At 41.4% G+C, this 12,559-nt stretch overlaps 1 protein-coding gene across 2 annotated transcripts; it reads right to left on the bottom strand.

Moving 5' to 3' along the window:
- dars2 (aspartyl-tRNA synthetase 2, mitochondrial) lies at positions 1–12,481 on the bottom strand. 2 transcript variants are annotated; one of them, XM_056390973.1, is made up of 17 exons: positions 12,027–12,481; positions 11,161–11,260; positions 10,181–10,247; positions 9,940–10,041; positions 9,080–9,175; positions 8,820–8,943; positions 7,994–8,040; positions 7,779–7,885; positions 6,659–6,728; positions 4,854–5,033; positions 3,594–3,701; positions 3,362–3,424; positions 2,857–3,009; positions 2,488–2,706; positions 1,538–1,647; positions 1,364–1,443; positions 1–767 (listed from the first exon to the last, which is right to left on the bottom strand). In XM_056390973.1, exons 1-17 carry the CDS (start codon positions 12,199–12,201, stop codon positions 559–561), a joined length of 2,010 nt encoding a protein of 669 aa, XP_056246948.1. In that variant the 5' UTR covers positions 12,202–12,481; the 3' UTR covers positions 1–558. The 2 variants fall into 2 exon arrangements, with proteins under 2 accessions (XP_056246948.1, XP_056246950.1); XM_056390975.1 differs by having other exon boundaries at positions 1,364–1,439; positions 1,537–1,647; positions 12,027–12,479.
- Between the last annotated feature and the right edge of the window lie 78 nt (positions 12,482–12,559).

The following is a 12,559-nucleotide window of genomic DNA, read 5'->3' as shown; positions in this document are numbered from 1 at the left end:
CACATTTTGAAGGGTTTTTCCACAGTTTTATTCTTGTCAAAGTGGAGAATGCTCTGAAACATTTGGAGCAGCACATGACAGGAATCAATACAAACAGCTCTAATTCGAGTTACAGCCCTGCCTGTTTTAAGGAAGGGAGAGTCTTTGAACCATTACTAATTTTTAATTGTAGAAATTGAAAACTTTCTCTTATTAAAGAATGACTGATTATATGAAGTGTTGGTCTGGGCGCAAACACCATTATAGTGTCTTTCACCATCAGTGAGTCTGATCCAACTCATCAGTGAGATAAGGTTTCCTTCTTTGTTGAACTCTCTGATTTCAAAAGTGGGCTCTGTGGCTGTTTCCATGTTCCCTATTCTCTTCCATTTCAAAGTAACAGACTGAGATCTAGCCACAACATCACCTCCTCCTCATTTTCTCTCCTCCTCGTCTCTGCCAGCCAGCTGAGTCTTTCATAGGCTGTCGTGGTCTGCTCACCTCTGTCTCATCATCCTCTTTCCTTTGTCGTCAGGGTTACAAAGATTTGAGAAGGCATCACCCTTTCCTCTAATGTCTCTATTTCTCTTCATTCTGTATCTTCTCACTCTCTTCTCCTCCTAGCATTGTTGGCCATCTGACAGAGATATGGTAAGAGTTCAGCTCCTCCTCAGATACAAAGTCAGGGGAGCGGCTCATGATGTCATGACCTCGGAACGACTTGGGGAAGGCAATGACGTCACGAATGCTGGGAGCCCTGACCATGATGGAGACCAGCCGGTCCAAACCTAGAAGAGCAAGGATGAGCAATCAGACAGCTTAATAGATATACAATCATTTACACCTTTTAAGCTGATTAATTATACTGTTGTAGTATTATTATTTCATTTTTATTTTATTTACAGTACATACTGTATGAGCTGCTCAGTGCACTGCTGCCACTTTAAATTGTATTCGCTGATTTACAGATATTTTTCTTACAAAATTTGATTTGTCACACATTAGCATTGTTAGATGACATTAGCAGCCAGAGTGGACAGAGAGAGAGCGGAACCATCTCCACTGACTCTATAGTTTCTCATTTATGAGCATCCAGCAGGGGGTTGCAAAACACATTGATGCAAAATTATATTACACTGCTTATGGAAAACACTAAAATTAACTTTGATGTGAATTTGTATGTGACAATCATCCTTGCAATTGTTTAATTTTTTTTTGTTTTTGTCATTGCACCTTTGATAGACATGTGTCAGCTCTTTGCTAGCTGAAATATTCTAGTGAAAAACTTAAGTTGGTTGCAAAGATAAGTCTGACACAGACCCAAAGCTCTACAGATTGTGGGGAATGAATTGTGAGTAATTTTGTTTTTTTTATTGTGAGTTACCTAAAGCAATGCCTCCATGTGGTGGTGCTCCTGAGTCTAGAGCCTCCAGCAAGTGAGAAAGTTGACTGGGATCCTCCTGCAGCAGATACATTTCAAAACCTGTTATGATCATCATTGCTGCAACCCAGTTCCAAAAGTGAAACCTACCACTGGCCGAATGTAAAATGACTTACCTTGAGGATATTCTTCAGGACATGAAGCTGCTCTGAGGCTTTGTGGATACGGATGGATCCTCCTCCAATCTCACAGCCATTCAACACCAGGTCATAGTGCTGACCACGCACCTGGGAAAGTGAAAATAAACCGCATGAGGCTAGATTAAGTCCAGACCTCCAACTGTTAACCAGTGGTATGGGGAAATCTTTAAAGCTCTACCAATGGAGCACTTGAGTTCAGTTTTAAAGGGGAATGAGAGGTCTTTCAATAAGTTGTGGGTGCCTTTCCTAAACCACCTGCCGGACTGTACGGCAGACTTAGTACGCAGGGGGTATTGCAATGTAGACTGGCGTCCCTCCTGCACCTCTGTGAATGCCTTATGCTCTTTCCTGGTAATGATTCTGTTTTATTGCCTTAGCTGTGTATTCCCTGACTCATGTGAAATTTCTAAAATGTGAATACTCTAAGAACTGTCCATGTAAGGTCCTATGCTGTTGTGCCCCCCCCCCCCCTTTTTTTAAAATTTAATTTAATTAAATTTTTCTTTCTCTCTTCTCTTCTTCTTATCTCATCTGGTATATGTGATTTGCTCATACCTGCCATTGTTGTCATGTGTGTTCAGTGTTCCCTGTCTGTTCTAAAAAAAAACAAGAGGCTTACACCCTATAAGGTGGACAATTATTTCCACATCTCCTACAATGAATTAAAGAGGTTGCAGCCCGACACCAAAATGCTGTAGATTTTTTCCAGTTTATTTGGCTAAGACGCTGCGCCTTGTTTTGTGAGGACACTGTGACCTTGAACTTTGACAACCAAAATTAAGCTGACCAAGTGAATGTTTGTGCCAAATTTGAAAAAAATTCCCTCAAGGCGTTACCCAAATATCGCTTTCGCGAGAAAGGGATGGGCCGAGGGACGGAGGGAGTGATGGAAAGGATTGTGGATTTTGAGGGAACATACATGACTACCTTGTGGGGCTCTGTGTAGAGTAACTGTCTGTCCTCTGGCAGTGCAGCAGTAAAAGGATGATGGGCTGACTCCAGCTTCTCTGGCTCATCTTTTTTTGGCAAGAAGAGAGGAAAGTCCATAACCCACAAGAAGTGGAAGGCTGAAAGATTTCGTAGTGAAACGGCATGAGACTCCAGCAGCTCCGCACACTGCAGGCGAAGACTACCCAGCAACGGGCGCTGAGAGCAGAGCAGGGGTGTAGGAAGATACAGGAGAGAGGACACAAGAAGAGAATTGTATAATGAGGTTTCTTACAGTTCTATCTGTCACTGCTTATTTTTTCCATTTGTCAGTCTAACCTAACCTAAGTGTGATCAGGATTCTATTACCACAGTGTGGAGGGAACCGGCTGCCATCAGCAGCAGGTCTCCAGGTTTGGCTCCAGTCCTGTTCAGCAGCTGCTCTGTGGAAGAGGCAGACAGCAGCTTTTTTAGGGGAGCCTTCAATGTCCTGTCTGCTCTGACCAGCAGCATGCTCAGCTCCTGCAAAACATGCAAGAAGAAAAAAGACACAATGAGGGGACACTGGGCGTGGACACAATATTATTGCACCTGTAAAATTCACCCTTGCAATAAACCTTTGTGAAGCTTCTAAAGTTGTGTTTTTGTTTAGGCTGCACAGAGCAGTGAAGCTTCTTCTCTACAGCATGTTTGGCAGGATTTTGCATATCACTTTCATGTGCATAATGATATCAATTTTAGCATGTTAGAAGCATGGCTCTAGGGATGGCAATGTCAGTGTCTGTAAATCAATCCACCACTTTACTCTGGACTAAAATATCTGAACATCTACTAGATAGAGTTGCATGAAAAGAAGTGGAAAGACAAAATCTACCTGTCCAAACTCAGTCTTGGCTGTTTGTTTCAGTTTTTCCAAATCTTTCCCAGTGAAAAGTTTCTGTAGTCAAACACAAAATCACAGATAGATATTAGATATATGCAAATCTGTTTATTATAAAACATAGTTTCTGTTAGCTCTTTTAGTTATCATGTCTCTTTATTGTACCAAACACCACTTTCTGTACATTATAAAGTATTTTCTGCCATAGGAAATGTTCTCCTCTCACCGCTCCACTGGGGACACAGATGGCCTGAATGGAGCCTCCTGGTTGGCTGAGAGCTGATTTGAGGAATTCAATTTCCGTGGATAAGAAAACCTCAGTGAGGTTGGTCAGCTGGACAGTTAAGAAGAAAGAGAGGTATTCAGACAGGTGTGTCGAAAGATGGTTAAATAGCCAACAACACTGCTGCTCCAACAGACACATTCATAACCTGTTGAACACACAGGTGATAATAACCTGAAGAGCATTTTCTGCCTTTATCAGCAAGATTGTTTTTTAGTTTTTAGTTAGGTAGTCACAGCAAGAAGGTCCTGAGTTTGAATGTGCTGGTTGGCTGGAGTCATTCTGTGTGGAATCTGCATGTTCTCCCTGCGCCAGCATGGATTCTCTCCAGGTACTCTGGCTTCCTCCCATAGTTCTAACACATGCAAGTTAATTGCTGAATCTAAATTGCCTGTAGATGAGTGTGAGTGTGAATGGTTGTTTGTCTCTATATGTCAGTCTGGTTATAGACTCGAGACCTGTCCAGGGTGTACCCCGCCCTCACCCAATGTCAGTTGGGATTGGCCCGAGCCACCCTTGTGACCCTATAACCAATTTTCATACATCTAAGTGAAACATATTATGCCCTTGAGCCATTTGGCACAACCATGGCCAACGCCCATAACTGTAATCGAATCTGATGCATGTGCAAAGTTTTTGAGTTTTCATGAACCCCTTGCCGCTCAAAAATGCCAAAAGGCATTAGGGGGCGTTATTGGTATAAACATGAGCGCGAGAGTTTTTGAACATCCTAAACGCTTCAAAAAAGTGTTCAAAAAATGAAAATTGCTGCAGGAAATCCAAAAAGGCCCATTTCCTGTCCTGCAAATTTTTTTTAAAAATGTGAATTAAATCCTCTATGACATTTCCAATCATCCCACTGCATTTCATAAACATCCAAGCACCTTTGTCAATGGCCTTATGTTTGGGGGCTCTATGGAGCCCACCGGCGACACCTGAGCCCAGTCACTATTGACTTTTGCAATTTTTGACAGCCTTGAGGTGTGTCTGCAAATTTTCATGAGTTTTCAGGCATGGGAAAGCCCTCAAAAATCAATTATACCAGCAAAATAATAATAATCTTTTCAAGACAATAGGTTCTTTTCACCCCCAGTGCCAGGGACTGCTAGGCCCCGAAGCTTGATTCCAGAAATCTGATATCCAGTCATCTCAGAGACATAAATAAACAAAATCAAAAAGGTCAAACAAACCACAATCACTCACCTTCATACTGAACCTTGTATCAGGTTTGTCCACACCATAGTCCCTCATGGCCTCTTCATATGTCATGGTTTGGAAAGGAACCTTAATCAAACCTTTCTCTGCAGGCCAGGAGTACTGTAACAAACCCTCCACTAGGGACATTATACTTGCCTGGTCCACAAAAGACATCTCAATGTCGACCTGGGAGACATAATGAGAACTCAGATAAGACTGATTAGGACTGTAAACTGGCTGGCGTCCACATTGTCACCTGGATGATGGAAAAAAGGTGAATTTGATGAAAAACAGGACAAACCATCTAATCAATCTAATCACAATGTAGACCAGAAGAAAATGTGTGTACATGAGTGCACCACAGTTTCACATTATCATTCATCTCAACATGCAGCTAATGAATGTAATGAATAAGGTGGAGGGTGTTTTGTAATACTCAAGGAAAAATAAACACTAAAGTGCAGAACATCAGAAAACTGGTCTGAAGACTGAGACTTAATTCTGTTACTCTGTGTATGTGGTCCAGCAGTGAGGATTTTCACCAATGTGGCCCAGGTTTGACTCCTGGTACAGGAATAACTCTTTAAGTGACTTCATTGACTGTTGTTGTCAGATCCTCTCAAGCTCTGTCGGGTTAGATGGGGAGCGTCGCTGCACAGCTATTTTCAGGTCTTTCCAGAGATGTTCAATCGGGTTCAAGTCTGGGCTCTGGCTGGACCACTCAAGGACATTCACAGACTTGTCCCGAAGCCACTCTTTCATTGTCTTGGCTGTGTGCTTAGGGTCGTTGTCCTGTTGGAAGGTAAACCTTCGCCCCAGCCTGAGGTCCTGAGTGCTCTGGAGCAGGTTTACATCAAGGATATCTCTGTACATGCTCTGTTCATCTTTCCCTCGATCCTGACTAGTCTCCCAGTACCTGCCGATGAAAAACATCCCCACAGCATGATGCTGCCACCACCATGCTTCACCGTAGGGATGGTATTAGCCAGGTGATGAGAGGTGCCTGGTTTCCTCCAGACGTGATGCTTGGCATTCAGGCCAAAGAGTTAAATCTTGGTTTCATCAGACCAGAGAATCTTGATTGCTCAGTTTGGCTGGGCAGCCAGCTCTAGGAAGAGTCCTGGTGGTTCCAAACTTCTTCCATTTACGAATAACGGAGACCACTGTGCTATTTGGGACCATCAATGCTGCAGATATTTTTTTGTACCCTTCCCCAGATCTGTTCCTTGATACAATCCTGTCTTGGAGGTCTACAGACAATTCCTTTGACTACACGTCTTGGTTTCTGCTCTGACATGCACTGTAAACAGTGGGACCTTATATATAGTTCGGACCTTATATAGACAGGTGTGTGCCTTCCCAAATCATGTCCAATCAATTGAATTTACTAAAGGTGGACTCGAATCAAGTTGTAGAAACATCTCAAGGATGATCAGTAGAAACAGGATGCACCTAAGCTCAATTCTGAGTGTCATAGCAAAGGGTGTGAATACTTATGTACATGCGATATTTCAGTTTTTTATTTTTACTAAATTTGCAAGAATTTCTAAAAAACCTTTTTCGCTTTGTCATTATGGAGCATTGTGTGTAGATTGATCAGAAAAAAAGGAATTTAATCCATTTTGGAATAAGGCTGTAACATAACAAAATGTGGGGAAAGTGAAGGGGTGTGAATACTTTCCGGATGCACTGTATGTTGCTCTGCTCTGGATGATGACAATAAACTGAATTGAATTGAATTGAAAAGAAGTATTTTATAATAAATGGTGTGTATACATTATTTTGTCCTGTTCCCTCCCTGCCCACCTCACCTGAGTGAACTCAGGCTGCCGGTCTGGTTTGGAGCCTTCATCTCTGTAGCACCGAGCCATCTGGAAGTACCTGCCGCAGTGACGGAGGAGAAAGACAGAGTTACAGCATGTTAAATCAAAGCATCAAAACACTGGCTCTGTTACATATAATGATAAACATGAATGAAGACACTTTCATCTAAAGTCTGTTTTCTCAGTGCAAGATGGTAGTTATCTCTTGGTCAGTGAGCATTGGGCTCGTTTGGGTTGTGAACTGCACCTCACCTGGAAATTGGAGGAAAGAAGGCAACGGCAAGGGGGTGTGACAAAAACCTGTTTATTCTCAAAATCCTCAAATCCTTACTTCTGATAAACATATTGTAGACTAGAACTATCCTAGACCATTTCTAAGGGTTAGTTTACATTTAATAGCAAGAAGGTTCTTGGCTAAAATAAACATTAAAAAAATAAATGGATAAAAGCAACGCCGGTCCTTGTGTTTTGGTTGTTCATGTTCTGTTGGTGAGGGCTGTGTCTTTGCTCCCTGCTCCAAACTCGCTCTGGGTTTGTGCCTACTGTTAGTAACAGTGCTCTTGCTGCAGTTGACCTGTTGAGTGTTATAACACCCCGGTTGGTGACAGCAGTGCTTGCACTCCCCACTCACAACACATGTACATGTACATTATACTCCCACTTTATACTCCCACTTTGTACAAGTATAAAAGAAACACACACAAGTGGTGTCCATACACTACCTGTGTATGTTTGCTTATGTGCAGCCTAGAGAAGCAGAACTCCAGCTTCATTCTCACAATCTGCACATACTATAAATATCCTATATTGATCAATACAGTGAATGGTAAATGGACTGTGTTTATAGTAGTCTATTGACCACTCAAAGCAGATTACAATGTATGTCTCATTCACCCATTCACACACACATTCACACACTGATGGTGCTTGGTCTTGGTCTTACTTGTGGACACTTCAATGCGTCTCTGGAGGAGCCGGGGATCAAACCCGGAACCTTCCGATTACTAGACAGCTATTCCACCTCGAGAATTGAGGTAATGGTCTCTCTGTAAAAGTGCAAGCCTCAGTCAGGCAACTAGTGGAAAAACATTAAGTTTTGTGTACCCACCTATCAATACCAGCCACCATGAGAAGCTGTTTAAACTGCTGTGGACTCTGGGGCAGGGAAAAGAACCGGCCAGGCTCTCTGGAAGGCACCACAAACTCTTTGGCTCCCTGGAATACAAAAGAATCTACATCAGAATGTGTTAGCTGTCTTGATGTTAGATTCTTCCATTCTTTGTGTGTTTCCATTGCAACATGTAGTAAAAGTGACCTTCTTACCCCTGGTGTTCTTTTGAACAAAGTAGGAGTTTCCACATCAACAAAACCTGCAAATTAGAAAAAAACACACACTGTGACAATCAGATAATACAGCAAGAATGGACTGGATTCTGTTCCTGGGGCCTCATGTGCAAACGTTGCTCATGCACAAAAACCCTGTGTGCGCCATCTTTCACATTCACGGCAACAAAACAGCTAGGAACTGGTTTACGAGTCCGTCTGACACATGTGAAAATGATTACTCCTCAAACTAATTTTTTTTGTATAGCATAGGGCCTTATGACACATGGAGACAATAACACATCCATCTGCATGCACTTAAATAAGTGGACATAAAAGCATGTGCAAAAGGATGCAATACACAACCATGGCAGCTTTGGCCTTGTTAGAGGACATAGCTAGTGGCAGAATTAGCAGGGAAACTGTATTTAGAGACCATGCCATGCTGACGACTGGTTTATCAGCCATTTCAGATCTCCTCGAGCAATCCTCTTGGAACTTTGTACTGAGCTGCTTGAGCTGCGCTGTGCCAGCTGTATGTGACGGGATCATCCGTATGTCAGCCAGGTATATAAATTTCCAACATAATGTGGCTGACCGGGATAACATTAAAGTGCAATTTGGCATGAGAGCCGGTTTCACTGATGTAAGGTATGCTATACGTTGATAAAAAGGCACCATCACAGGATGAATTTGCCTTTGTTAAGAGAGAGCATTTTCATTTCATCAATGTGTAAATAAAATGGGATGCACATGTGTGATTAATATTGTGGCAAGCAGTCATTACCATTAAAAAGACAGAGAAAATGAATCCCTCTCTCCATACCGTGTACATTACAGAGGTATTCTCTCATTTTCATCACCAGCTCAGATCTCAGTCTGAGGTTCTTCTGCATCTGTGAGGACCTCAGGTCCAGGTAGCGATACTGCATCCGCAAAGACTCGGATTTCTGTATAATCAAAAAGACAAACAAAGACGGAATAAAAACAAAACTGATCATGATTATTAACAATAATAAATCATATAACCTGCTCAGAGCAATTACAAGTAAAATGGTGCACAAGCATGTAAGATAAATCACTTACTTTGACAAAGTCTTTAATCTCAAATGGTAATATGCGGGACACATTGAAAACCTCCACGTCCTCAGCAAGTACTTCTATTTCTCCTGTTGGCATCCCCTGTTGGCATGTACACAGCAGAATGAGAAGACAAAGTACTCTGAATGATAAATGAATTGTTTAAATATTTGCTCTGCTAACAACAGAGGCCAACTATGAGGCGAGCATCACAAGATGTGAGCCAAAGATACTGTGCAAGGTGAAAGGGACAGGTGCAGGCTGCTGTTCTAAAAACAACAGGAATTGTTACAGTCGTTATTGTAGTTTGTCTCAATGATTTGGCTCTCTCATCAACACAATCATCAGTTGGAGCTGCAGCAGTGACTGTGACACAGCTCATGGGAGCAGTTACTACCCAGTGGCCCCATGTTGCCTCAGAATTCACTCTCCTTCTCAGAGCCATAACTTATTGAAATCTGAACATGATACACATATTTTTAGATCCAGTGTGACTTAGGATATCATCATCTAATGTCCATCACCAATAAACATCCTTAAATCAAATTATAAATCATAGAAAAGAGATGTTTAGGGATGATTAACCACACAACAGAAGTAAAACTAAAAATAATAATAGGAGACATAAAATCCATTCCTCATAGAATAGAGAATGGTGTTGGTGGTACTGATGTCTGATGAAGGGAGACTTACAGTGACAGACTTTTAAAACCTCTGAAGATGCAAGCCACAAATGAACATTCAACACATTCCTCCTTATTTCCAGAAAAAGGTGTCTTTCTATGGTTCAGTAGAGCTGAATGTCCTCATATGAATAAAAGTATCTGCCAGTCATTGTCTAATATTATGCATAAACACACACACACCTTGTTCTCCTGTCTTGCTGGTCGTCGTCTGACAGTTCCTGTAACCTTGATGACAGACTCAGCTGTTAGGTCACACAGCGCTGCTTTCAAATTACTTGCAGACTTAAACAGAGAAAGAAAAGGAACAGTTTCTGATTTATAGCATACCTTCATCTTACTTTCTTGTGTATTATTATTATTATTATCATCATATATAAAATACGGAGACTATTTTGTGTGGTTTAGCTGTTTTCATCCTTACTTCTTCTTGAGGAATTAAAATTTGTGTCAAGCCACTGAAATCTCGCAAGATGACAAACAGGTCTTGTCTGTTGGAGGCAGAAACAAATTGTTTAAACACAACTTTGCATGAGGGAGTTAAACAAGCAACACTGATAGTGCTTGAGCCAAAAGTGAAAAGTTTGTAACTAACGATTCACTCTTCTAATCACACAGTGAATGTGAGTGTCCAAGAAACCATGAGCTGAGTTAATAAATAATGATTAAATATGAATATGCCAATTACAGTTTACTGACATCACAGGTAAGAGGCAGTGAAGTTCACACTTTTAGCCATGCTAGTGGCACAGCTCTGGGGATGGCAATGCCAGTCTGTCAGTTGGTCCAGACTGAAATATCCCAACAACTACTGGTGGTGAAATTTTGAACAGACATTCATGGTTCCCAGATGATGAATCCTGATGACTTTGGTGATCCTCTGACTTTTCCTCTGGTGCCACCATGAAGTTGGCATTTTTGGCTTTGAGTAATACTTTGTGACAACTACCGGATGTATTGCTATGAAGACATTATACATTAATGGAATGAATTGTAATAACTTTGGTAATCCTCTGACTTTCCATCTAATGTCATCTTCAGGTCAGAATTATAATTTGTCCAATACTTTGTCTGCAAAATTAAAAACACTCCCATCAGCCATAGCTGTAATTTGTGTTTAGTGCTTATTAGGATATGTTAACATGCAAACATGCTAAAATAAAATAGCAAATACGGTAAACTTCACTGTTAGCATGTTAGCATGGTAAGGTTAGCATTTAGCTCAAAGTGTCACTGTGCCTGTTGTAAGTAAAGCCTCACAGAGCCGCTAGCTAGCTGCAGAGTCTTAATCCTGTTACCTTTTAACTCCAACATAGCCACTGTTAAAAGGCAATATCTTACATAGCTTTAAAAACATGTTTTGATGTATATGTAATTGTGTAAACAGGAGCAACAGAGTAATACCTGAGGTACTGGACCCAACCACACAGAGTGACCGTGTCTCCTACATGATGTGACCTCAGCTCTCCACAAGTGTGACTCCTGAATGACAAACTGCTGGGACCTGATAACAAAATAACAGAGTTAGATTAGTTTAAAATTGCAGAGAGCCAGAATACAAACATTTTAGTGTGTAAAACAACATATAGCATAAATACCAAGGTAAAGCACTAGCGAATTAAATTTCTACAAGTAAACAAGGAGACTTTGAGACCAGGTAAAGTCAGCTACACAAAAGACATCGATAGGCAACGATTACATTAAACACCAATGACATAGATATGATACATTTCATTTTTCTGTTTCGCTGTTAGAAATATATGCTTTTATTTCACTGGCAAGAGTAGGAAAAAACAACTCACAATTTGAGAATTTAGATTATGAATATATAATGTAACCATAGTTGTAATGAAATGTATCATTCGCACTTAAGAAAAAAAACATTCTCCCACTCAATAGCAAAAACTCTGTAATTATCTATTTTAATGACCTAAAGACCTGTCGTCAATGAAGACAAACATTTTCTTATTTTATTTGAAATCAAACTGAAATTCCACATTTCTACATAAATACAAATAAATTGTATAGACTTTATCATTCATTTTCCAGCATATGAATACTGTGTATACATTTTCATGAATATCCTGGAGCAGTTGTAGCTCTGTTAACTGTAACCTTCCGAGTATCATGTGAATGCACTAAAACAAATACCATGCAGTCCTCATTTTACTGGTGCACTGGTCACTATCCTAAGAAAACAACTCAAATCAACTAGTCCATTGATAAGGGTAAGCTAAAGCCCTTTGATGATCAACCACTCAGTGAGGTACCTGTGGCGGGAGCGTCCGGCTGGTAGAGTGTGTATGAGCAGCTCAGGTGTCTGACATCCGCTCTCCACAGGAAGCGTCCGTGTCTTGAGGTCAAAGCTGAGCTCCTAACCCGAACAGTGTGAGCTCTTAGTCCACTGAACACTCTGTGCAGAACAAACCTGCTTTTTGTTGCCATTGTCACACAAAGTGAGACACCGGTTTGATCTAACGTGGTCAACGGCTTCCACAGTCACCGGGGTGTCCGCTCAGGGTGTCCGCTCAGTGTGTCCGCTCAGGGTGTCCGCTCAGGGTGTCCGCTCAGGGTGTCCGCTCAGGGTGTCCGCTCAGTGTGTCCGCTCAGTGTGTCCGGATATTTTACTGACAGGAATCCTTTACATTGTGCCCAGTATTTTTCAACATGAGTTACAGAGCATGGACCAAGATGTGCGTTGGATAAGAAGCCTCCGCTGTCACTTCATTTGGTCTTGGTTCCGCATTCTCAGTCATCCTGACGGGCTTTCACTAATCTCTGATCATGTGGATGGGCTTTTCTA

Source organism: Seriola aureovittata, chromosome 12, assembly GCF_021018895.1.
Source record: "Seriola aureovittata isolate HTS-2021-v1 ecotype China chromosome 12, ASM2101889v1, whole genome shotgun sequence".
NCBI lineage: Eukaryota > Metazoa > Chordata > Actinopteri > Carangiformes > Carangidae > Seriola > Seriola aureovittata.
Note: the sequence above shows the minus strand (reverse complement) of the source record. Positions and strands in the feature narration are given on the sequence as shown.

Excerpts from the sequence above, each read along its gene's own strand:
- dars2 (XM_056390973.1), bottom strand. The coding sequence starts at position 12,201 with ATGGCAACAAAAAGCAGGTTTGTTCTGCACAGAGTGTTCAGTGGACTA. Across the intron at positions 8,041-8,819 it reads ATACCTCTGTAATGTACACG|GTTTTGTTGATGTGGAAACT; the intron begins GTATGGAGAGAG and ends TCTAATTTGCAG. Across the intron at positions 6,729-7,778 it reads ATGGTGGCTGGTATTGATAG|GTACTTCCAGATGGCTCGGT; the intron begins GTGGGTACACAA and ends TCACTGCGGCAG.